Source organism: Mesoplodon bidens, assembly GCF_964165515.1.
Source record: "Mesoplodon bidens genome assembly, chromosome: 10".
Lineage (NCBI taxonomy): Eukaryota > Metazoa > Chordata > Mammalia > Artiodactyla > Ziphiidae > Mesoplodon > Mesoplodon bidens.
This window is the reverse complement of record NC_138172.1, coordinates 90,007,115-90,034,870: the sequence shown is the minus strand read 5'-3', so window position 1 is coordinate 90,034,870 and position 27,756 is coordinate 90,007,115. Positions and strand designations below refer to the sequence as shown.

General features: G+C 42.2%; 1 protein-coding gene across 2 annotated transcripts in view; it reads right to left on the bottom strand.

Annotated features, from left to right (window-relative positions):
• The window catches only part of MBOAT1 (membrane bound glycerophospholipid O-acyltransferase 1), a 120,336-nt gene that overhangs the window by 38,892 nt on the left and 53,688 nt on the right, over positions 1-27,756 (bottom strand). For both annotated transcript variants that reach the window (XM_081247177.1, XM_081247176.1), the window contains exons 2-4: positions 19,671-19,816; positions 18,720-18,797; positions 14,894-14,989 (exon numbers count right to left, since the gene is read on the bottom strand). In XM_081247177.1, the coding sequence (XP_081103303.1) occupies positions 14,894-14,989; positions 18,720-18,797; positions 19,671-19,816 (320 nt within the window). The remainder of the gene's footprint in view (positions 1-14,893; positions 14,990-18,719; positions 18,798-19,670; positions 19,817-27,756) is intronic.

The window sequence follows — 27,756 nt, the reverse complement described above, 5'->3', positions numbered from 1 at the left end:
ACTGCAATCTAGGACAGGGCTGGATCTTGCACAACAACTAGGGGCACCAAGATACAATGCAAACTGCAGCCCGTGGCCCAGACCCAAGAGCTGAGGGACAGACAGGAGGCTGTTGCTTTTGCCCCTCCAGTACCCCTCTGCTCCCTGGATTACTGAAGAGGGGGGTGATGATATTATACCTTCAGTACAATGCTCCCAAACTCCTATCAACTATGCCAGCCTGGGGGAAGAAAACAAGGGACTCCTGGAGTCACAGCAAAGAAAGGACATGGTTCCACCAGGCTTCCTAGGGCTGCAGATGAAGGCAATGGAAACTCCTCTGGACTCACTTCAGAGTTCACTGGTATCTGTTCAGACCCATCTAATCTCTATACTTTGGCACTCAACAACAACAAAATCACCAGCTCTCCATTTTAACAGGAATCCACCAGATATGCTTGGTATAACTTATACTCATGTCCTCAGAATTACATTCCAAGTGATGGTGCTAATTACTGACAAGCTGGCAGCAGACTGAAGGAGAAGCATGAAATACGCTAATCTGGAAATCTCTTTGCAAATCTCTTCTTTTGTTCATATTATAGAACCCAGTTATTTGCACATACTGGGCTGGTTAGGTAGGGTGATCAGGATATCATAAACCAACAGAGGAAAACATCTCGCCTGGAACAATAGGGCAATGATCTCCACTACTCCAAGGGATGTGAGCAAGTGATACTTCTAGAATGCCCAACAGGATAACCAGGAACACAAACGACTATTGTTCCACTGGTGTAGGCTGCAGTTCACCATGATATGCATGCATAGTATGCTTTCAAATATATTTAAATAACATTTAGAATTTATTATTATAATCATATAAAATAATAAAACAATGATTAAAATCACCAATAAAGACCACCCCCCAACCCCAGACAGAATCACTGTCTTAGCATTTATTATTTCCTTCCACTCTTTTTTCTACACATGTCCACATTCATAAAAATGGAATCTTAATACATGTATTTGTTTTGTGGTTTTGATTTTCCATTATATTGTAAGCATTTTCCAGTGTCATTAAATATTCTTTGAAGATGTCATTTTTAATGGATGTATATTAGTACCATAATTTAATCATTCACCTCTTTTGGACGAATTAGGAGCTTCCAATTTTGCACTATTATCGACAACAGTTGAACACGTTTATGAATACATTTGATTTCCTTAAGGTAATTCAGTTCCGAGGAATTTATCCTATTATAGGATATAAACTTTAAAAAAATTCTTGCTTAAAATTTATGGCTAACTTGCCTTCCAGAACGGTTGTCCCAGTTTATACTCCCACTAGCAGCGTATGAGTTCTCACTTCATAATGTTTTCAAAAACACATGGGTAACTCAAATTGCCAACATGATGGGAGAGCAATTATCTGCCTGAATCTGGCCTCGCCTGCAAAAGGAATTAAGGTTCCTTCTTGCTGCTTCCCTCAGAAGAAAACTCGATTTGCACCCTTCTGTGAGCAAAAAGGAATCAGTTCACTATCACCAACTTAAAAGGAATCAGCTTTATTACAAGCAGTTGTTGAGCTTCCCCGGGGAGAACAGTAAATGTTCCAGTATTGTTAATAACCCATATTCACAGAGAAAACACGGAGGACACTGGCTTCTACATGTATTGATACAAACTACATTAGCAGCACTAATAAAAGTGTATCTTGGGCTTCCCTGGTGGTGCAGTGGTTGAGAGTCCGCCTGCCGATGCAGGGGACACGGGTTCGTGCCCCGGTCCGGGAAGATCCCACGTGCCGTGGAGCGGCTGGGCCCGTGAGCCATGGCCGCTGAGCCTGCGCGTCCAGAGCCTGTGCTCCGCAACGGGAGAGGCCATAACAGTGAGTACCACACACACGCAAAAAGTGTATCTTGTGTGTCATCCTCACCATTTAACATCAGTCTTGATCACTTTCAGAATGGTAACAAACTTGCGAGGCCCAGAATCATCTGAAGTACAAGTTTGTGTGCTCCCCCCAAATTAAAAACATATATATGTCGTTGGACACAACACTAACGTAATCCACTCCTGTTCAATCTTACTCTAAATAAGCATGTTAAGCACATAGGTTCACAGAGAACAGCTGTGACATCAGGCTGCTTTAAAACGCCAAGTTCAACTTCAAATCACGGCTGGATTCCTCAACAAAATCCTAAATAAGATTTCTAGGCCGAAAGAAATAGTAGTGTTAAACAAAGTCCATTCTGAAGGAGAACTGGTGGTTGCTTGCATGTCTTCATGAGACTAGACACTGGAAAAGAATCTCCCTTATTGACCATTTGTGATTTAAAACATCTTGTCAATTTCAGTACGTACCCCCTCCATTTATGTTTCTGACATTATCCAAGAAGATGGATTTATATCAGTGAGGCATGGTGCATTTATGGTGACAAGAAAAAAAAATAATTCTGCTGCTTAATAATGCCCTATAATTCTTTTTAAAAAGACATTCCCTCCAAGAACCGGATAAAGTAGGGTCAGTCCACAATCAGGGATCTAAATCACATTCTACTTACAGGAGCAGACACATTTTTGTTGTATCCTTTCCCAAACAAAAGTGTCCTTTCTCATTCAAACAGTCTACACTTCTGTGTGTAAAGTCAGAGATTTCTTAATACAAGAAGATCCAAAAAATGCCAGAGAACAAACATCACCGAAGGAAATTTATCATGACTATGCACATGCCACTGAAAGTGGAATGGACAGGAACTGATTTCCAACCTCCCCTGCTGTCAAACCCCAAATCCACCCCATTTCACAAGCACATGACTGTTTTCCCTTTATTTGCTCTTTCTTTTTTCCTTTCGGTAACTTTCCACAATCCTGATTATATTAGAAATGACATAACAATCATTCACGAGTTTACAGGGTTTTTTTGTTATTTGTTTTTTTGTTTGTTTATTTGCGGTACACGGGCCTCTCCCTGTTGTGGCGCCTCCTGTTGCGGAGCACAGGCTCCAGACGCGCAGGCTCAGAGGCCATGGCTCACGGGCCCAGCCGCTCCGCAGCATGTGGGACCTTCCCGGACCAGGGCACTTCCCGGACCAGGGCCGGCCCTGCACCGGCAGGTGGACTCTCAACCACTGCGCCACCAGGGAAGCCCCACAAGTTTACAGTTTTATGGACAAAACCACTGGAGGCGGAGATGTGACGAGAGCAGAGTGAAACGTGGACAGTGGAGGCAGGATCAGCTCATCAAAGGGTATGGAATCATGTAAAAATGGGTATTCATTTCCTAGAGCTGCCGTAACAGATGACCACAAACTGGGGGGTTTAAAACCAGAAACGTAATGTCTCACAGTTCCGGAGATCAGAAAGTCCCAATCAAGGTGTTGGCAGAGTTGTTTTTTTCTGGAAGCTCTGAAGGAGAATCTGTTCCATGCTTCTTCCTAGCTTCTGTGGCTGATGGCAATCCCTGGAGTTCCTTGGCTTGTAGCTGTATCACTCTTATCTCCACCTCCACCTTCACGTGGCCATCTTCCCTCTCTGTGTCTCTGTGTCTGTCTCTCTCGTGGCCTTCTTAGAAGGACACCAGTCATAATGAATTTAGGGCCCACCCGAATCTAGTATGCCCTCACTTTAGCTAGTTACATCTGCAAAGGCCCTATTTCCATATAAGGACATATTCTGAGGCTCCAGGTGGACACGAATTTGGAGGAACATGCGTCAAGCCAGTACACAATGACATGCTCACATCTGGCCTTCCTATACAAACCTGAAATAGGTAACTACATTCATTCCACAGTCTTTGGTCACCTCTGTCTCCTATAATTGTGCCTTCCATATATAGGTTCTCAGTCAGGTCTGCTGAATGATGAATGAATGAACCTTTCAATGCAGGACCAAAGCTCTTCCTTGGAGTATGGATCTGATCAACGGTGGCTACTCTCTTATATAAACCCCATCCACTATCTCCAGAGTTGTTTCCTCTAACAAGGATTGAGAAGGTAAAAGGAAGTAGAGATGCTTGCAGAGCAATCTGAGCGCAGCATTTTTACTTTGTATAACCCTCCCTCAGATCCTTTCGGCTTTCTCAGCCACATTACATTTAATTCAACCACTATTACTGTTAATATACTAAACTTGCTTTGGTGGCTTTCCAAAGGACCCTATCTAGATTTAGAGAAACCACTCTCTCTCCTTTCACATCCATATATAATCAGCTTATTTATAATAAGTACAAACTGGAATAAACAAATTTGGGGATAAACACATGACACTACCTAAGCGTACAAATCAATGGATGAGGGCAGAAGTGCTCATGCTCACCACCTACAAACACTCCGTGCACTGGGTTCTCTGTGAGTATGATTCACGGGTAATGGGCAGCACCAGCCAGTGAAAGCAGATGAGAGGCCTCCTGCTACACAGGTCCAACTGCAGGGACTCACGAGATGGAAGGAAGCGGGCGGGGGAGGGAGGAGGCGGCCGGCAGGGAAAGCTCTGTGAAGCAGTAATCTTTGAGCTGGGTTATAAAAAGTGAAGTGAGAGATTTCCACGCAGTTAAGGATGGAAAAGGGGCTTCTAATCAGGGGAACGAGGAAGGCAGAGGCGCAGAGACATGAACTAACCAAGCGCACGCACAGACCCTAAGCTTTTCTGCGTCGCTGCCACCTGCAGTGCACACAGGGAGGCGATGCAGCAGAGGAAGCAGGTCCAAATCACCATTGGCTTGGATACTCCAGAGAGCACAGAGTGGAGGAGAGGTGCAGGATGGCAGGAAAGATGGCCAGTTAGGACAGGTGCAGACATGGGGATCAGGGCGGTGGCAGCGGGCATGAGTGGCAGTGGACGGATTCGAGGGACTGCCAGGCTGCTGACATGAGAATGTGGGTGGCAGGGAAAGGAAGGTGGCTTTCTGGGACCTCCACAAGCACCTCACATCTCTGTGCTCCTGCAGAGCTATTCCCTTTGCCAGGAATACCCCTCCTCCTGCTAAAAGGCACGGTGTCTCTGACACCTGGCACTGTGCATAGCATATTGCAGACTAAAAAACTGTTGTAGAAAAGAATGAATGAATATACACCTGTGTCCTAAAAAGAAAGATGATATAGATGAGAAACAAGTAATAATCTACTTTAGGCTAAAGTCAGAGTTTTTTGTTCAATATCCCAACCAAATATGGCTGGAGGGGCTGTTTAATTGAGGCTCCTGGAAGCATTAAAAAAAAAAAAGGACTGACAAATACTAGAGTATTTAACTCATTCCTTTAGTGAACATCTATGAAGAGCCAGGAACTCTTCTAAGTATGGCGGATGGGGTGGGGGGACCCAGTCCTGAAGTTGAACCAAAAAAAATAAAGTTTCTTGATTAAACACTAGGGGAAGTTATGACCACCATTTAAGACTACTTTTGAGACTTCCCTAGTGGTCCAGTGGTTAAGATTCCACCTTCCAATGCAGGGGACACGGGTTCGATCCCTGTTTGGGGAACTAAGATCCCATCTGCTGCAGGGCAATTAAGCTGGCACGCAAATATTGACCCCACACACCACAACCAGAGAGCCCACATGCTGCCACTACAGAGGCTGCGCGCTCTGGAGCCCACGCGCCACGACTAGAGAGAAGCCCACGCACTGCAGAGGAGGGTGCGTGCCACAACTGAGACCCAATGCAGCCATAAATAAATAAATAAATAAATAGTTTTAAAAAGGGGGCCTTCAAGATAGCGGAGGAGTAAGACATGGAGATCACCTTCCTCCCCACAAATACATCAAAACTACATCTACATGTGGAACAACTCCTACAGAACACCTACTGAACGCTGGCAGAAGACCTCAGACCTTCCAAAAGGCAAGAAACACCCCACGTACCTGGGTAGGGCAAAAGAAAAAAGAAAAAACAGAGACAAAGAATAGGGACAGGACCTGCACCTTGGGGAGGGAGCTGTGAAGGAGGAAAGGTTTCCACACACTAGGAAGCCCCTTCGCGGGCGGAGACTGCGGGTGGCAGAGGGGGGAAGCTTCGGAGCCGCGGAGGAGAGCGCAGCAACGGGGGTGCGGAGGGCAAAGCGGAGAGATTCCCGCACAGAGGATTGGTGCTGACCGGCACTCACCAGCCCAAGGGGCTTGTCTGCTTACCCACCGGGGTGGGCGGGGCCTGGGAGCTGAGGCTCGGGCTTCAGAGGTCAGATCCCAGGGAGAGGACTGGGGTTGGCTGCGTGAACACAGCCTGAAGGGGCTAGTGCACCACAGCTAGCTGGGAGGGAGTCCGGGAAAAACTCTGGATCTGCCTAAGAGGCAGGAGACCATTGTTTCAGGGTGCACGAGGAGAGGGGATTCAGAGCACCGCCTAAACGAGCTCCAGAGACGGGCACGAGCCGCGGCTATCGACGCGGACCCCAGAGACGGGCATGAGACGCTAAGGCTGCTGCTGCCGCCACCAAGAAGCCTGTGTGCGAGCACAGGTCACTATCCACACATCCCCTCCCGTGAGCCTGTGCCGCCCACCACTGCCAGGGTCCCGTGATCCAGGGACAACTTCCATGGGACAGCACACGGTGCGCCTCAGGATGGTGCAACATCCCACCGGCCTCTGCCGCCGCAGGCTCGCCCCGCATTCCATACCCCTCCACCCCTCCCCGAGTGAGCCAGAGCCCCCGAATCAGCTGCTCCTTTAACCCCGTCCTGTCTGAGCAAAGAACAGACGCCCTCAGGTCACCTACACACAGAGGCGGGTCCAAATCCAAAGCTGAACCCCGCGAGCTGTGCGAACAAAGAAGAGAAAGGGAAATCTCTCCATGCAGCCTCAGGAGCAGTGGATTAAATCTCCACAATCAACTTGATGAACCCTGCATCTGTGGAATACATGAATAGACAATGAATCATCTCAAAATTGAGGTGGGGGACTTTGGGAGCAACTGTAGACTTAGGGTTTGCTTTCTGCATCTAATTTGTTTCTGGTTTTATGTTTATCTTAGTTTAGTATTTAGAGCTTATTATCATTGGTAGATTTGTTTATTGATTTGGTTGCTCTCTTCCTTTTTAAATTTTTTTATATATATATTTTTTCCTTTTTCTCTTTTTGTGAGTGTGTATGTGTATGCCTCTTTGTGTGATTTTGTCTGTATAGCTTTGCTTTTGCCATTTCTCCTATGGTTCTGACTGTCCGTTTTTGGGGGTTTTTTTTAGTATAGTTTTTAGCGTTTGTTATCATTGGTGGATTTGTTTTTTGGTTTGGCTGCTCTCTTCTTTCTTTCTCTTTCCTTTTTATTACTTTTTTATTTGATTTTGATTTTATATTCTTATTTTTTTGTGGTGTGTGGGCCTCTCACTGTTGTGGCCTCTCCCATTGCGGAGCACAGGCTCCGGACACACAGGCCCAGCAGCCACGGCTCACGGGCCCAGCCGCTCCGCAGCATGTGGGATCTTCCCAGACCGGGGCACGAACCCATATCCCCTGCATCGGCAGGCGAACTCTCAACCACTGCGCCACCAGGGAAGCCTTATTATTTTTTTATTTTTAATAATTCTTTTCTATTTTAACAACTTTATTTTATTCTTTCTTTCCCTTTATTTTTCTTTTCCTTCCTTCTTTCTTTCTTTTCCTTCCTTCTTTCTTTCCCTCCCTCCCTCCCTCCCTCCCTTCCTTCCTTCCTTCCTTCCTCTTTTCTCCCTTTTCTTCTGAGCCATGTGGCTGACAGGGTCTTGGTGTTCTGGCCAGGTGTCAGGCCTGAGCCTCTGAAGTGGGAGAGCTGAGTTTAGGACATTGGTCCACCAGAGACCTCCCGGCCCCAAGTAATATCAAACAGTGAAAGATCTCCCAGAGATCTCCATCTCATGCTAAGACCCAGCTCCACTCAACGACCAGCAAGTCACAATGCTGGACACCCTATGCCACACAACTAGCAAGAAAGGAGCACAAACCCACCCATTAGCAGAGAGGTTGTCTAAAATCATAATAAGTTCATAGACACCCCAAAAAACACCACCAGACATGGTCCTGCCCACCATAAAGACAAGATCCACCTCACCCACCAGAACACAGGCACCAGTCCCCTCCACCAGGAAGACTACACAACCCACTTAACCAACCTTTGGTGTCTGCCTGGGAGCAGACACCAAAAACAACAGGACCTACGAACCTGCCACCTGCTAAACAGAGACCCCAAACAGAGTAAGTTAAGCAAAATGAGAAGATAGAGAAATACACAGCAGGTGAAGGAGCAACGTAAAAACCCACCAGACCAAACAAATGGAGAGGAAATAGGCAGTCTACCTGAAAAAGAATTCAGAGTAATGATAGTAAAGATGATCAAAAATCTTGGAAATAGAATGGACAAAATACAAGAAAGGTTTAACAAGGACCTAGAAGAACTAAAGAGCAAACAAACCATGATGAACAACAAAATAAATGAAATTTAAAATTCTCTAGAAGGAATCAATAGCAGAATAACTGAGGGAGAAGAAGGGAAAAGTGACTTGGAATATAAAATAGTGGAATTAACTACTGCAGAGCAGAATGAAGAAAAAAGAAAAAAAAGAATGAAAAGAATTGAGGACAGTCTTAGAGACCTCTGGGACAGCATTACATGTACCAACATTTGAATTAAAGGGGTCCTAGAAGAAGAAGAGGAAAAGAAAGGGACTGAGAAAATATTTGAAGAGATTATAGTTGAAAACTTCCCTAATATGGGAAAGGAAATAGTCAATCAAGTCCAGGAAGCACAGAGAGTCCCATACAGGAAAAATCCAAGGAGAAACACACCAAGACACATATTAATCAAACTATCAAAAATTAAATACAAAGAGAAAATATTAAAAGCAGCAAGGGAAAAACAACAAATAACATACAAGGGACCCCCCATAAGGTCAACAGCTGATCATTCAGCAGAAACTCTGCAAGCCAGAAGGGAGTGACAAGACATACTTAAAGTGATGAAAGGAAAAAAACCTACAACCAAGATTGCTCTACCCAGCAAGGATCTCATTCAGATTCGATGGACAAATTAAAACCTTTACAGACAACAAAAGTTAAGAGAATTCAGCACCACCAACCCAGCTCTACAACAAATGCTAAAGGAACTTCTCTAAGTGGGAAACGCAAGAGAAGAAAAGGACCTACAAAAACAAACTCAAAACAATTAAAAAAAATGGTAATAGGAACATACATATTGATAACTACCTTAAAGGTAAATGGATTAAATGCTCCAACCAAAAGACATAGACTGGCTGAATGGATACAAAAACAAGACCCATACATATGCTGTCTACAAGAGACCCACTTTAGACCTAGAGACACATACAGACTGAAAGTGAGGGGATGGAAAAAGATATTCCAGCAAATGGAAATCAAAAGAAATCTGGAGTAGCAATTCTCATATCAGACAAAATAGACTTTAAAATAAAGACTATTACAAGAGACAAAGGACATTACATACTAATCAAGGGGTCAATCCAAGACACAATTGTAAATATTTATGCACCCAGCATAGGAGCACCTCAATGCATAAGGCAAATGCTAACAGCCATAAAAGGGGAAATCGACAGTAACACAATCACAGTAGGGGACTTTTAACACCCCACTTTCACCAATGGACAGATCATCCAAAATGAAAATAAATAAGGAAACACAAGCTTTAAATGATACATTAAACAAGATGGACTTAATTGATATTTATAGGACATTCCATCCAAAAACAGCAGAATACACTTTCTTCTTAAGTGCTCATGGAACATTCTCCAGGATAGATCATATCTTCAGTCACAAATCAAGCCTTGGTAAATTTAAGAAAACTGAAATCGTATCAAGTATCTTTTCCGACCACAACGCTATGAGATTAGATATCAATTACAGGAAAAAGTCTGTACAAAATACAAACATGTGGAGGCTAGACAATACACTACTAAATAACCAAGAGCTCACTGAAGAAATCAAAGAGGAAATCAAAAAATACCTAGAAACAAATGACAATGAAAACATGACGACCCAAAACTTATGGGATGCAGCAAAAGCAGTTCTAAGAGTGAAGCTTATAGCAATACAATCCTACCTCAAGAAACAAGAAAAACCTCAAATAAACAACCTAACCTTACACCTAAAGGAATTAGAGAAATAAGAACAAAAACCCCCCAAAGTTAGCAGAAGGAAAGAAATCATAAAGATCAGATCAGAAATAAATGAAAAAGAAATGAAGGAAATGATAGCAAAGATCAATAAAACTAAAACCTGGTTCTGTGAGAAGATAAACAAAATTGATTAACCATTAGCCAGACTCATCAAGAACAAAGGGAGAATACTCAAATCAATAGATTAAAAATGAAAAAGGAGAAGTAACAACTGACACTGCAGAAATACAAAGAACCATGAGAGATTACTACAAGCAACTCTATGCCAATAAAATGGACAACCTCAATGAAATAGACAAATTCTTAGAAAATCACAACCTTCCGGGACTGAACCAGGAAGAAATAGAAAATATAAACAGACCAATCACAAACATTAAAATGAAACTGCGATTAAAAATCTTCCAACAGGGGCTTCCCTGGTGGCACAGTGGTTGAGAGTCCGCCTGCCGATACAGGGGACACAGGTTGGTGCCCCGGTCCGGGAAGATCCCACATGCTGTGGGGCGGCTAGGCCCGTGAGCCATGGCCGCTGAGCCTGCACATCCAGAGCCTGTGCTCTGCAATGGGAGAGGCCACAACAGTGAGAGGCCCGCATACCGCAAAAAAAAAAAAAAAAAAAAAAGAAAAAGAAAAATCTTCCAACAAACAAAAGCCCAGGACCACATGGCTTCACAGGCAAATTCTAACAAACATTTAGAGAAGAGCTAACACCTATCCTTCTCAAACTCTTCCAAAATATAGCAGAGGGAGGAACACTCCCAAACTCATTCTACGAGGGCACCATCACCCTGATACCAAAACCAGACAAAGATGTCACAAAAAAAGAAAACTACAGGCCAATATCATTGATGAACATAGATGCAAAAATCCTCAACAAAATACCAGCAAAAAGAATCCAACAGCGCATTAAAAGGATCATACACCATGAGCAACTGGGGTTTATCCCAGGAATGCAAGGATTCTTCAATATACAGAAATCAATCAATGTGATAAACCATATTAACAAATTGAAGGAGAAAAACCATACGATCAACTCAGTAGATGCAGGAAAAGCTTTCGACAAAATTCCATAGCCGTTTATGATAAAACCCCTCCAGAAAGTAGGCATAGAGGGAACTTACCTCAACATAATAAAGGCCATATATGAGAAACCCCCAGCCAACATCGTTCTCAATGGTGAAAAACTGAAACCATTTCCTCTAAGATCAGGAACAAGACAAGGTTGCCAATTCTCACCGCTACTATTCAACATAGTTTTGGAAGTTCTAGCCACAGCAATCAGAGAAGAAAAAGAAATAAAAGGAACCCAAATCGGAAAAGAAGAAGTAAAGCTGTCACTGTTTGCAGATGACATGATACTATACATAGAGAATCCTAAAGATGCTACCAGAAAACTACTAGAGCTAATCAATGAATTTGGTAAAGTAGCAGGATACAAAATTGATGCACAGAAGTCTCTTGCATTCCTATACACTAATGATGAAAAGTCTGAAAGAGAAATTAAGGAAACACTCCCATTTACCACTGCAACAAAAAGAATAAAATATCTAGGAATAAACCTACCTAGGGAGACAAAAGACCTGTATGCAGAAAATTATAAGACACTGATGAAAGAAATTAAAGATGATATAAGGAGATGGAGCGATATAGCATGTTCTTGGATTGGAAGAATCAACATTGTGAAAATGACTCTACTACCCAAAGCAATCTACAGATTAATTGCAATCCCTATCAAACTACCAATGGCATTCTTCACAGAACTAGAACAAAAAATTTCACAATTTGTATGGAAACACAAAAGACCCCAAATAGCCAAAGCAATCTTGAGAATGAAAAATGGAGCTGGAGGAATCAGACTCGGTGACTTCAGACTACAGTACAAAGCTACAGTAATCAAGACAGTATGGTACTGGCACAAAAACAGAAATATAGATCAATGGAACAGGATAGAAAACCCAGAGATAAACCCACGCACATACGGTCACCTTATCTTTGATAAAGGAGGCAAGAATATACAATGGAGAAAAGACAGCCTCTTCAATAAGTGGTGCTGGGAAAACTGGACAGCTACATGTAAAAGGATGAAATTAGAATACTCCCTAACAGCATACACAAAAATAAACTCAAAATGGATTAAAGACCTAAACGTAAGGCCAGACACTATGAAACTCTTAGAGGAAAGCACAAGCAGAACACTCCATGACATAAATCACAGCAAGATCCTTTTTGACCCACCTCCTAGAGAAATGGAAATAAAAACAAAAATAAACAAATGCGACCTAATGAAACTTAAAAGTTTTTGCACAGCAAAGGAAACCATAAACAAGACAAAAAGACAACCCTCAGAATGGGAGAAAATATTTGCAAATGAAGCAACTGACAAAGGATTAATCTCCAAAATATACAAGCAGCTCATGCAGCTCAATATCAAAAAAACAAACAGCCCAATCAAAAAATGGGCAGAAGACCTAAATAGACATTTCTCCAAAGAAGATATACAGATTGCCAACAATCACATGAAAGGATGCTCAACATCACTAATCATTAGAGAAATGCAAATCAAAACTACAATGAGGTGTCACTCCACACCAGTCAGAATGGTCATCATATAAAAATCTACAAACAATAAATGCCAGAGAGGGTGTGGAAAAAAGGGAACCCTCTTGCACTGTTGGTGGGAATATAAATTGATACAGCCACTATGGAGAACAGTATATAGGTCCCTCAAAAAATTAAAAATAGAACTACCATACAACACAGCAATCCCACTACTGGGCATATACCCTGAGAAAACCATAATTCAAAAAGAGTCATGTACCACAATGTTCATTGCAGTGCTATTTACAATAGCCAGGACATGGAAGCAACCTAAGTGTCCATCAACAGATGAATGGATAAAGAAGATGTGGCACATATATACAATGGAATATTACTCAGCCATAAAAAGAAACGAAATTGAGTTATTTGCAGTGAGGTGGATGGACCTAGAGACTGTCATACAGAGTGAAGTAAGTCAGAAAGAGAAAATCAAATACCATATGCTAAGATATATATATATGGAATCTAAAAAAAAATGGTTCTGAAGAACCTAGGGGCAGGACAGGAATAAATACGCAGACTTAGAGAATGGACTTGAGGACATGGGGAGGGGGAAAGGTAAGCTGGAACGAAGTGAGAGAGCGGCATGGACATATATACACTACCAAACGTAAAATAGATAGCTAGTGGGAAGCAGCTGCATAGCACAGGGAGATCAGCTCGGTGCTTTGTGTCCACTTAGAGGGGTGGGAGAGGGAGGGTTGGAGCGAGATGCAAGAGGGAGGAGATATGGGGATATATGTATATGTATAGCTGATTCACTTTGTTATACAGCAGAAACTAACACACCATTGTAAAGCAATTATACTCCAATAAAGATGTTAAAAATATATTAAAAAAAAACAAGGGATTACAATTAATCCTCTAAAGGACACATGTATGTTATTGTTAAAAATAAAATAAAATTACTTTTAATGCTATAACTTCATGACTATATTGTTATCTTTGTTGCTGCCATATCTTCCATATTTTGTTAGCAGTAAACATTGTTAAAAAGTAAAGAAGTTTGTGAACATGTTTCAGAGAAATTGAAAAATTATGCTCTACAATCTGAGAGGAAAGGAATAAAGAAAGGAGGCAATTCAAAGAGAAAAAGGTAAAATCGAAAGGGCCGAGGCTAAGAGGAACCGATGTCCAAAAAGCTAGTCTGAGACCAAACTACGGTCATGGAAATCCCAATGCAACAGTTTTTGTGTCCCAAACAACACTTTGCCTTCTGAAGCCTCTTCACAGTGGGACAGTTTAGTTGTACAACTTGCAAGGTTCACACCAATGGGCAGTAATTTGTAGCTCTTTATTTCATTGACTGTTCTCTACCAACTCATCCAATGAAAGGCAATTCAACCTGAGAGGAGAACCCAGCTCTCCCTGACTCCAGGCTGCCTGTGGAGACCAGGACCAAACTCCTAAGGAAGTAACATGGATAATATACAATGTGTCATGAGGAGTAGCTCTGCTTTAGTACCCATTACTCAAGATTCATAAAAAGTTGCTCCTAAATGAATACCAACAGAGCAAAAGAATTTTCACTGATCCACCACCGCCTTCACCCAGTGACCAGTCAGGAGAGGGGTGGTCCCCAGGTTAAGGCTATGGTAACAGACAAAATTTTTAGAAGTATGGAGACCCCTGCTGTGCCAGGCATTGCCCTTCTCATCACTAGAAGTCTGGGGGATCTGGGGAGGAGGCCAGGGCAGCCAGGGGCCACTCAACGGGCTCAGGATAGCAGCTATTCATCAGCTAGTATGGAACAATTTTGTATTATTAACCAGTAGGAGATAAACACCAACTCTGTGTTAAGGGCCTTAGAATAGGGGTTGGCAGACTTTTCCTGTAAAGAGCAAGATTGTAAATATTTTGGCTTTTGTGGGTCATATAATTTCTGTCATAACTACTCAACTCTACCACTGTAGTGCAAAAGCAGCCAGAGACAACACATAAATGAGTAAGTGCCTGGGTATGTTCCAGTGTAACTACAAAAACAGGTGGCCGGACAGATATAGCCCATGGGCCATAGCAGAGCTCACCGTCCCACAGAGCAATCAAATCTTCAACCGCAACCTCATTAGCACAGTCTTACCAACTGATTTAATGAGTTGCCGATGACTCTTACGTGCATACTTGATCTTTACAGACCCCAAGGGACCGAGTCAAGGGACTCAGCAGTCAAGGGGCTGTCCCCACACAAACTAAGATACTCACCCAGAAAAATCTGTAGTGAGAATGCCATAGTGGAAGATGTATATTCGGCTGATGTGGCATATCGTAAGGTAGCCCATTGCTACAAAAAAGGAGTATCTGGAACCAAAAACACAGAGGATCAGATTGTTGCGCACCCACTCAATCAACTTTTTCTTCTTTCTCTCCCTCACCCTCCACATGCAATTAGTCACAAAGTCCTATGTGGTCCATCTCCATCCCAGCCCATCCCCTCTCCTCACTTTCACACCCACTGCTCTGAGCCCTTCATCTTTTCTCACCTGGACCACTGCAGTAGTTCTCAACTATGGCAATGTAATGGAATCACCTGGGGAGCACCGGGCCCCACCCCCAGATACCCTGATTTCACTGGGATGGGGTGCACCTAGCAGGTATAATTCCAACGTGCAGCCAGAGCTGGGAACCGCTGGCCTGTAAGGTCCTTCACTCAGATTCTCCTCTTCACAAACCATCCTGTTTACACAACGATCTTCCTAAAATACAAACCATCATCATACAGCCAACCACTCCCTTCCCAAAACAATTTGTTCTCTTGGCTTTCATTCTCCCTGTTTCCTTCCCAGCTCTCTGGTCAATTCTTCCAAGGCTCTTGCTCAGCTCGTCTTCCTCAATCTACTCCTTAGGTGTTAGCATTCCCAGTGCTCTGCTTAGGACCCTCCCTACTGATGCCTGAGGCTTCAATTACCACCTACTCATGTTCACTCCCTGGCCTCCTTCAGAGACTGGTCCTGACCATCCTATAGTATAAACCCCCAGTGCACGCACGCACACACACACACACACACACGCCATTCAGAACATTCATCAACTTGTACATATAAAGATAGGTGATAATCTGATGAACTACAGTCTCCATTACAAGCCTGAAAGCTCCATGAAAGCAAGGATGGCCATGTGTGTTTCATTCACCACTGTGTGCTGAGTGAACCTACTGTGTGTTGAGTGAACAAACAATAAATGAATGTTACTGGTCTTAAAAGTCTCCAGTGGATCCCACTATCTAATCACTTTAAAACTCCTGAACACAGCATCCAAGGTGATTCGCATGCTAAGCTCTACCTTTCCTTCTGGACTCATCTCCAGCCATGTTCCATGTCCACCCTGTGTTAAACCACAGGGGACTGCTCCCTTTCCACAACTACATCCTGCATTTTCAGGCCAGGAATCTTTCTCCTTCCTCTGCCTGCAACTCCTTGCTCCCTCCCCTATGGTCTATCTGGAAACTAACTATCAGATAAGGCTCAGCTCCAATGTCACCTGGCATAGTCTTGTTCTATCCATCCCACCCCGACTCCCAACACAATTCGCTGCTCCACTGCCTGTATTTCTCTAGTGCTACATGCTAACATATATAATTATAATGTTAAAATCATATGTATGGATCTGTTTCCCCATCTCTGAGCTTTCATTTTTCTCCATCTCAGGAAAAAAATCTGTATCCTATAGAGTTGTCCTAGAAAGAATATATTATCAATAATGATAGGAAATATTAAATGTAATAGTATATTAAGTGATATACTAAATAAGAGTCTATAGATCAAAATAATGAAACATAATATATTTACGAGTGCTCAGCCTAGCACCTGGCACCAAGCAAGTACTCCAAAATTGGTAACTGCATCACCAAGTTCCCACATGAGGCCTTCCATCCCAGGAGATATTATATTCTGTTCCAGTTGGTTCATATGAGGTAAGTGACTACCTGTGATCTCTGCCCAACAGAGTGGCTTGGGAAGGAAACAGAAATGGTACCCCAAGAACTCTCTAGATAAATCCTGAATAACAACAATCAGTCCTGAAATGGGTTAGTTCCACATAGCTGCAAATATTAACTGTCCCCTCCTCATAACTTGGTGAAAGGAAGAGGAAAACAATTCACAAAGAACCCAGAAATCCTGGTCTTGAAGAGACCTTAAGCTCAAACCACCACAAACCCTACATTTCGTAGGCAGGAAACCTGACATGCAAAGAAGCTGCCTGGCTTTTCCAAACCCACACTGCTGGAAAGAGCCAGGTTTCCTGACTCTAGCTTCGTGTTCTTTCCCAGCAGCAATAGGAAACAACTTCCATCCATGGGGAAATGTGAACCACTCCCTATTTCTGCAGTATTGGCAACCACACAAGCAAAGAAAGAGGGGAAGAACTTGTTCTGGCATTTTTTCTTTTCGGTCTTATGACATGGCTCTCTGCTACCACAACATGATTTTGGGGAAACTATCAGAGCCTGTCTGTAAAGTCTCTGCCAAAGCTGGAAGATTCCACTCCTGGCCGGAGACTAACACAGAGGACCTGGAAATGCAGCCTGACCCCCTGCAAAACAGACTGCACCTCGCCAACATCACACAAGTGTGGGGAAAGCGGACAAATTACAACTGGTCAGGTAGCTGGAAATGTGCTCTAGAGATGCAACAAGACTTTTATAAATCATTTAATTGCTTCCAACATCAAGTGCAGGAAAAGCCAGGCATCTTTACCTCCCAGTGAAAAAAGCATTTTATCATAATATGAAGCATTTCCCAAACCCATTCGTACCAAATTATAGAAATACGGATTTCCTATTTCCCTTCTGAAGGAATGACTCTATCCCCTTCAAGGAGGGCACTTAGAAGAGAGATGATTAGAATTCAAATTTCCAGAGCTCCTTTAAATACAAAGTTGAATGACTATCCAAGTTAAAACCAGGCAAAAATATTGTCCCTTACAAATCAGAAATTTATTGGAAGTAATTACAAGATTATACACTCAAAAATTAAATTACAGTGCTTTTAAGAAGGAAAACGATTGTGCTCATAGTCTTATTAATCAAAGAACTTTCTGAGGCTGAAATAAGGCATCTGCTTTTTAAGAGGAGCCATCAGAAAGGAAGCCATAGAAGGGTGAAGCTCTTTTCAAGTATATTCAGTCATTCCATAAATATTTATTGAGCCTTTATTTGTGCCAGGTATTGTTCTAGGCTCTGAGGCTATAACCGTGAACAGGAGAGAAAAGTCTTTGTTCCCACAGAGCTTCCATTCCAGTGTTACTGAGGCTGAATTAATTCTGAGGTTTCAGAAAGACCATGGGAAACAGAGACAGTGCAAAACAGCTCTTCCAGGTATCTCCCTGGATTGTTCAAGCGTGTAGCCTTCAAGGGAGAATGAAATTACTTCTGCACTTTGAAGTCAAAATAGCATAGTAAGAATATTTCTTCCTTTTTTTTTAAACACTTATTGGACATATGTAAAGTATACAAAATTTTGACCTATTTCATACTCAGAAAACCTCAGCCAAGTTCAAGATAACAGACATATCCATCACCCCCCAGGTTGCTTCATGCCTCTTGTGGTTCCTTTCACATCTCCCTGAGCCATCTCACCCCTGGTTACCTCTGATCTGATTTCTGTCACTACAGATTAGCTTGCATTTTTGAGAACAGAATTTGTGGGTCCTTCTTCATTCAGCATGTGGATTTTGAGATTCATCCATGGCACTGTGTGTAGCAATCATTCGTTCTTTTCTATTGCTGAGCAGTATTCCATAGTCTGACCATCTGGGTTGCTTCCAGGTTGGTGCTATCACGCACGAGGCTGCCTAATTCTGACAAACTCTCTCTCACCTGAGTCCCAATTCACATCACACTTTTTTTTTTCCGTAAAGCTTTCTCTGAAGACTCCCAGCATTTAAGGTTTCCCATCCCTCCTTTCTGATATCCCAGAGCACTTAGGATACGCCACATGTGGCAGATGGGGAGGGCATCCCTTCATCCTAGAAATATATTCCAAAGATCATGAAAAGCCTCACCTTGCATTGCTCATTCCCAGGGTCTTACCTGTGAATACTGGATGCGCTTGCAGTGACCATGATTCCATAGCACATTAACACCAGCACAAAAAGATGCACAGAGTACCTGTAGGCCATCATGGGGAGGAAAGAGAAACACAGAATTTATTTCATATGAACATACCTCTTGGCCACCCATACTGCACCTCCACCTCCACTCCCACAAAAAAGCAAGTGATCAGTTACCCCATGTTTATGTAGGAGGAAATAAATGAAGTATTTTCGTTCTATGTAATTAAGATACTGTAGGACACTAGGAAGACATGACATAGTCTGCCAACTGCAGTGAAGAGAGTTCTTTCTTTCAATTTTAAAGTATCAAGACCACAACTGAGCTGCCCCAGATACCAAAATACTCATTATCCTTTCTCAAATTTTCATTGAAGGAGGAAGAGCCATAATCTACTACCTTGAACAAAGTCACAAATTCCCTTAAGCTGTACTTCTAGAAATGTTCATTCCTCAAGAAGTACCCCTCCCAGGGGATTTGCCCAGCTTTCCTAGTAGAGAACGTCTTAGACCACAGGCTTTCTCTGTTAAAGAATGACACATGCCCTAACACCAGCACGAAAACTATTGTTCTACTCTAAATGCAGGATTAACACCAGTATCTCTAGCAGTGATGCAAGAAAAACACCAATATCTACAACAGTTAGGAAAGGTCCCTCGTTGGGAAAATTAAACCTTAGAACATTCCATTTACATGACCCAGGGTGAGATCAGCAGAAGTCTAATTTTAAGAAAAATTCACTGAATTGATTTCTAATAGAGTCCGTTTACTCCTTCCAGTTTCTTACAGTAAATGGAGATTTCTCAACATCCCCAACATTTTACAATACGAGTAAATACCTTTTTTTTTTTTCTTAGTGCCTGGGAAATGCCAAGAATATCGCTACAAAACCACATGATAAATATTAGAATTCAGGAGGCTCATACTCACCAGCCAAAACAAAAGATGACAAAATAGATGCCAAAAATGGTGGCAAATGCATGTCGGACATCAGGACTGGTTTTACCAGGACTCAAGTAGCTGCGGAACCAGAAAGCAGCAAACAAAGCAAAGAGCTGGCATGCCACAAAATTCACCTGTATGGGAAAAAGAAGAGAGAATCGAGACTTTTACTGTTTGGCCTGTGTGTGAGTTTTCCCTACTTCTTTCAGATTCTACGTCAAGGTGCGTCTCAGACTTGGATGTTTTCCTCGGTAGAGCATTTGTTTGGAGGAGGTGCGAGAGATTGAAAAGATAACCATACCCTCATCTGGTATAAGAAGTGACAAACCCAAAACTTTCTTCTCCAATCTCTGAGACTAGCCAAAGCTGCTTTCCCACCAACAAACTGGAGACTTTCTATTGGAAGGGGCCTTATCAGACTGTGAGATCACTTTGCTGGGTGTCTTCCCCTCCCCCACCACCCAGCATTATGTTCTTCTTGAGATGCAGATGAATCAAATCCATGAGGCTTCCCTCATTGGTACCTCAGAAAACAAATGCTTCTCCAAAACAATCATCAGCTGTTTTCTGAGTCTAATTTTTCTCATTTTAAATGAACATGAAATAAGCAAGAACATTGCTCAAATCCAAGGTGCACCACTAAAGACCCACAAAGTAAGAACCAGCCCTGCATTGAACTTTCAACACCAAAACTATCCAGTTATGCAAAACAGTCACCACATCTCCTTAGAAAAATCTCAGTGATCTCTCTCTCAAAAATATTTTACCTAAAAGGAACTATAAAATAATTCCCCAATACCCTTAGAAAAGATCAGCTGATTTAACACAAAACCAAAATACATTAAGTGGTTTAACCATTAATTAACATTGGAAAAGCAGTTTAAGCTTTTCAGAGTATTCAGAGTGAAAACTTCGGTATCAATTTGCTTTTAGAACGGATGGAGGATATGAGTATCTGAATAAACCCTCAACTTCAGCCTCGACAGTTTTTCATGCTACAAAAAACTGTGGCTGTTAGTGAAATTCATCAGGGTTATGCTCCAAGGTAGGGCTGTAAGTAGCCAATGTCAGCTCCACCCAAGCTCATTTGTTTTCCCAATAACAAGAATACTTTAAACTCCTAATAATTCATAGAAAATAACACTTTCAGAGAATTTCTTGTTTTTAAAATTGACTGTGCTGAGTTTCCCCTGTATTTGGAGATCACCCTTCACCAGTCTTTCCAAAAACTTATTCCTACTACTGCTCATGCTCAATTTCTACCTTGAAAGACAGGAGGTGAACTGGGATCCTATCCTGCACGATGTGGCCATATCTCTCTTTTTTTTTTTTTTGCTGTACACGGGCCTCTCACTGTTGTGTCCTCTCCCATTGCGGAGCACAGGCTCCAGACGCGCAGGCTCAGTGGCCATGGCTCACGGGCCCAGTCACTCTGCAGCATGTGGGATCCTCCCGGACCAGGGCATGAACGCGTGTCCCCTGCATCGGCAGGCGGACTCCCAACCACTGCGCCACCAGGGAAGCCCGGCCATATCTCTTTATAGCCTAAATGCACAACCAACAACACACACACACACACACACACACACACACATACACGTATACACAAATAGAAAAATAACTGTCTTAGCAAGGTTCAGAGTGTAAAGGAATTGGCAACTAGAAAGTCAAAGTTATGCTTATTTGTAGATGATCAGTCACACATTCTTTCATTCTCTCAGCCTGCAGACCAGCCCACAGTGAGAGCAGAACATAGTTACTCAGAAGAGCAAGCAAGGGGAAATTTGCTCCATTCTTTTTGGCTGGCCAGTAATTATTGAGCATCCTTGTGCATGAAGAATGGTTCAGGGACTAGAGCAGCAGTTCTCAAAAGTATGGTCCCCAGACCAGCAGGAGTAGCATCACCTGGAAACTTGTTAGAAGTGCACACTCTCCGGCCCTACCCAGACCTACTAAATGAGACATTCCCAGAGTGGGCCCAGCAATCTGTGTTTTATCAGATCCCCCAAGTGATTGTGATGCACACTCAAGTTTGAGATCCAATAGGACAGAGGAGAAAAAAGGCATGATCCCTGCCTTCAGGAGTTTATAATCTAACTGGCAAGAGAACACAAATAACCTACAAGTAATTGTAAAGTAACACTAACATTGTGTGCCTTTAGATCCAAAGTAAATGACAAGAAGTTCACGGTTAAGGAGGGATGAGATTCAGGCAGACAATCAGGAAAATGGTTGAAACAGGTGAAAATTGAGGGATGTTACGAACATTAAAAAATTGAAAAATAATGCCTGGGTCCTATCCTCAACGATTCTGATTTATGTGGCCTGTCACCAGGCCTTTTCAAAGTGTTCAGGGGATTCTAACATGCAGGCAGGATGGCGACCTCCTAGATTAGAAGTATAAAGAGAGAGACCTACAGAGGCACCCATTAGGAACTGGGCTTTCCCAGAATGCAAAACACAAATACAGGACAGGGAGGTTGGACCGTGCAAGCTTGAGGCAAGGATGAAGTGGAAGAGATTTAAGAGTGATCAAAGCCTGACTGCCACCACTCAGCCAACCCAGGGCTCCTCAGGGCTCCTGAGCTGGGCTGGTCGTCTTCAAGACCCCTTCAGACCTATCTCCAAGGAAGAGAGGGCCTCACTGTGGGAAAACTACATCTAATCTTGTCACACCAGCAACTGAAAAGGAGAAAGAGAAGACTCACTTGGCCATTGAAGCAAACTGCCATTATTTAGTCACATAATGTCATATGTAACCAACTGAATGCCCTAGTCCTGACACTGAAAAGCCAACTGGTCAGGCTTAGGTAATTCATGGATTAATTCCACAAACATTTAGTGGTTGACTCTATACGTTAGATACTGGGGACAGTGAGCAAGACATTGTCACTACCCTCAAGTCAAGAAGAGGAGCTTTACATGCTCTGGGTTTCAATTTCCTTTTATGAACTGGTCTCTAATGCCTCTTCCAGCTCTAATGGTCTCTGATTCCATACATATCTAACCAGAATCTTTTCCCTTAAGTGCTCATGGTAAATGCGCAAATGCAACACTTCAATATGGATTAAAAGCTTTCCCCTATATACAAACACAACCCACTCCCCCCGCCTCTTCCCAGGATTAAGTCACAGATGGCTAGCTGAGGGTTCAGGGCAAACTGTTCCAAGGTAAAAGTAGAAATACACAATAGCAAGACTTAGATCTAGCAGGAAGGTTCTAGTAGAATTGCTTTTCAATTACCAGAGGTACACCTTAAAAGGTACGGGCTGAACCACAAGTAGACACCACTTCACACCATTAGGATGGTAATTATTTTAAAGACAAAATAATGAGCATTGGCAAGGATGTGGAGAAATCAGAACCCTTGTGCACTGCTGGTGGGAATGTAAAATGGTGCAGCTGCCATGGAAAACAGTGGTTCTTCAAAAAATTAAAAATATAATTACATACAATCCAGCAATTCCACTCCTGAGTATATACCCAAAAGAACTGAAAGCAAGGTCTTGAAGAGATATTTGCCCACCATGTTTACAGCAGTATTAACCACAATAGCCAAAATGTGGAAACAACCCAAATGTCTATAAATAGTTGAAGGGATAAACAAAATGTGGTATATATATATATATATACAGTGGAATATTATTCAGCCTTAAAATGGGGAAAATTCTGACACATGCTACAACATGGATGAACCTTGAAGATATTATGCTAAGTGAAATCATCCAGACACAGAAGGACAAGTATCTAATTCCACTTATATGAGGTACCTAGAAGAGTAAAATTCATCAAGACTGAAAGTAGAATAGTGGTTGCCAGGGATTGAGGCGTGGAGAGATGGATGGTGGTGATAGTCTCATAACAATGTGAATGTACTTAATGCCACTGAACTGCACTATATGCTTAAAAATGGGTAAAATGGAAAATTTTACACTATGTATATTTTACTACAGTTTTTTAAAATGTACAGGCTGGAGCACAATACCGATTTCTTTGTGTTTCCTAGTTCATATCGATACTGGTAGCTGGTAGGAACTATGACCATCTCTGCAGCCAACAGTGGCTAGCTGCCGTGACAACAATTCGTATAGGAACATAATTAGATCTTTGTTCCCTTCCTCTCTAACGGACTAACAAAACTTGAGACATTATATTTTAAAAATATATCCCCAAATGGGTTTGAATTAATGTATGGGATCTACTTCCAAATAATCTTGAGGGGATGGGAAGAGTGGAGTGAGCATAAATCCGTGGTCCTCAGCTAGGGATGAATTGCTCCCCAGGGGACACTTTTAGTTGTCATAACCAGAAAGGGGGTGGGGGGTTGGTGCTACTGGCATCTAGTAGGTAGAGGCCAGGGATACTGCTAAACATCCTGCAAGGCACAGGGCAGCCTCCCACACAAAGAATTTTCCAGCCCAAAATGTCAGTAGTGCCAAGGTTAAGAACTCCTGGTATAGATGAAACAAGATTGGCCATGAGCTTCAAACTGCTGAGGCTGAGTGCTGGGCACATGAAAAGTTCACTCTACTCATCTCTCCACTTTCACATATTTTTGCCCTTTTCCCTAACAAACAGGTTTTTAAAACTACACAACTCTGGAAAGCAAATCACTGGCCTGAGATGATACAGAGTTTAAACCCTAGTGATTCCAAGTAGTTGAAACGGAAGTCTCTTTAGCCACATCAGAGAAACAGCTAAGTTAGTGAGGAAAAATACGTAAGTATAGAAACAAACCAAAACAATAAAGGGATGACGCCTTCCTAAACAGGAAAAGAACCACCTTTTATGAAATGATCAAACTCCCGAAAGAAGAGAACCAAATTATAACAAATGCAAGAGAAAAGGATTTCCCTTCAATAATCATCAAATTAAGTACTTGTGGCCTCCCAGCCCGTGACCAGCAATAGAACCAGCGGTTACCAGCAGAGGCAGACTGCTGGGCTGCAAGACCCAGCCTCACCACTTACTGGTTGAAGAGTTACAAAGCTCGCTTCGTCTTGGCCCCTGGTTCATGGGATGGAGGCAGTAACAGTAGTACCACTTCTCAGGTTGTTTTGAGGGCTAAAGAAGTTAATGGAGAAAATCACTGGAAACAGTCCTGGCACTGACAGGCACTTGCTATTAATATTATTCTATATCCACTAAGTTAACACACAAATTGTGCACAGATTAAACTCAATATGCAGTCACCACTGTTGGGCTGTTAAGAATCAGCTTCCCCAGTCTCCTCCCTGCGGCTCTTGGACTGATGCCCTTTCCCACCCATCATTCAGGCAGCTGCCTGAGTCTTACACATACCCTTTCTTCCACAGGGAGAGGCAATGCAGCCTAGGACGAAAGAGTCAACCCCTGGGTTTTCCAGTTCCTGATTAGAGTCTCCTAAACCTAAAGCAGAGGTAAATCTGAAAGTCAAAGCAGTCTCCAGAAATTTAGGAAAGCTCTCTTTTTCCTTTTTAATCCTGAAAGCTTATCTTCATAGATCAGGAGCAAAACTGAAGAATTTAAAGCATTGGAGTTTCTACCATAATCCCAGAGGGAAGAAAAGCTCTTAATGATATAAGAGCTATTTTTCGGCACAAAAGTTGATAAAGAGTTTGGCCGGGGATCTGAAGGAGGGATTCCGGGGGGCAGGACTAGCACTTAGACGTGGGGACAAAAGGGTAAAGAGCAAAGATGCTCAGACCATCGAAATGGATGGCATCCCTAGAGAAGTCTGGAGGAAGGATGCAGGTTATCACGGAAGAAGAGAGGGTGGCCCGGCTTCTCAGAAGGCAGCCCAGGGAGATGGCCAGCCCTGTAGAGAAGCACTCCAGAGGACCACAAGATGGGCTCCTCTTGAGCAGAGGCCAGCAAGGTTCCAATGGCACAGGAACCCAATGCCTGCCAAGGCCACAGGGAAGGTCTGCTTCTCAGTCCCAGGTGCAGAGGGAAACGAAGCTTTACAGCCTTAAATGGGAGGTGAGCTGCCTAAAACTGGCAACTTAGCTTGAAAGGTAAATTAAGTTTAGAAGGGAGAAATTTTAAAAGTTCCATTTTTGCATATCTGTCCATGGCTGTCAATTTTAAACCCACTGTTATTACCTCTATTAGAAATGTGCACCAAATTTTTACACACAAAAAAAGTACACCTCAGTATTATTTCTAATAGCAAGAAGAAGGAACCTAAAAGTTCAAGACGCTGGTTAACATATAAAACAAAGGATGCACCTTGCACTATAATCCTTTTCAAAAGGAATATGGTAGTATTTGCTAGAATCCTTTTCAAAAGGAATATGGTAGTATTTGCTACAAGTCATACTTTTGACCAATTCCTGGAAATGTATTCATTGGATGATAAAAAGCTCAATGCTGAAAAAATGTCAAGGCATTATTTACAAGACAAAATAAAGCAAAATCTACCTACATATAGGATAATAGAGGGATAGTAATTAATGGTAAACCTGTTCAGTATAAGAGTATTAAAATGGGCATTACAAAGCACCTATAATGAAATGAAAAACATTTGCTGTAACTAATAAAAAGCAGAATATAAAACTGTATGGACATGTACAACCATGTTTTAAAAAAAACAATAATGGCATATGGAAAAAGGCAAAGATAACATGTAAAATTGAATATGGCGGTTTTATCAATATGACAGGAATCCAGGCAAATTCTTTGTAAATTTTTTTTCAACTCATAATGTAATTTCCATAATGAATTTGTCATACATACACACACACACACACACACACCCCCCCCACACACACACACACACAATCAGGGCACTCTAAGAAACTCACAACAATTCTTATTTAATTCTACTCTATCCTCAGGGTTGCATTTATTAGCACCTACTATACATAAAGTTTAGGGAGGAGTTATGCATAAATAGAAGTCAACTTGCAAAAAGATTCACCTTAAAGAAAAACGCCCTTTTTACAGGCAGCAAAATGTCAGGAGTAACCGTGATGTGCATGGCCGGAGAAGATGAAAATAGGCACCTTTACACTTAATAATCTCTTCACATTTAAAAGGAAAGTGTTAATTCTCGATATCACTCTACACAGTAGTCAAAGGTAAGAGTCAAGTTTTTACTTTTAGTATTAGAAACTACATGAATAAATGTATTTATAAACATATTTGTTCTGGTAATGCTATATTGGATGCACTATTTAATTTTAAAAAATCGCTTTTAAAGCCTTCTCCATTTCTTAAATTTTACTATTTTGAAACAAACATGCCAAGCGGCAAGTTAATTTCAAGTTCCATTCTACTATTTAAACTCATATATGAATATTACATTCTGTCAATAGCACAGACCACTGTATTTTCATTTAAAACATGTAAATTGTATTTGCATATTTCAATTGTGTATTTGTAAATTTTTACGGGACAATTTTGTTACTAACTAGACCTCTAAAATTACAAAATTATTTTGTTTTTGCCTTAGTAAAAAAATTAAAATTAAAAAAAAAGGAAGGTGTGCCAAGTTTTTATTTTTCTACTGATGCCCTCCCTCTAGAGCAGGAAAGAAAGCTGCACTTTCATTCGTGATCTCCAACAGTACGCCCTCCACAATTAAACAATTATGTGGGCCCTTCTGCAGAAGGAAGCAGTAGCGCACAGCTGTTTTGACCAAACATAACTTGGATTCAGCAGGAGCTCAACTTTCACTGCTCTCGCAAGATTTCAAAGTCACGTACCCAAGGGTCTGACTTCTTATTTCACCAAAGCCCAATCACACTGAGCTGCAATTTTCCAGTGTAAGTTTTCAATCTTTCCGCTCTCATGTGCTGCTAGAAAGGCATTTCTTGGGGATTTCTGTTCCGTGGCCTTCATATGCTTCCCCCAAAAACCAAACTTTGCCAGGAGCACAAAACATTGCCTTCCTCCTAATGAAGAGATGCAAGCAGGCTATTTCTTTTTTTTTTTTTTTTTTAATTTATTTATGGCTGTGTCGGGTCTTCGTTGCTACGCGCGGGCTTTCTCTAGTTGGGGCGAGCGGGGGCCACGCTTCATTGCGGTGCGCGGGCCTCTCACTATCACGGCCTCTCTTGTGGCCGAGCGCAGGCTCAGTAGTTGTGACTCA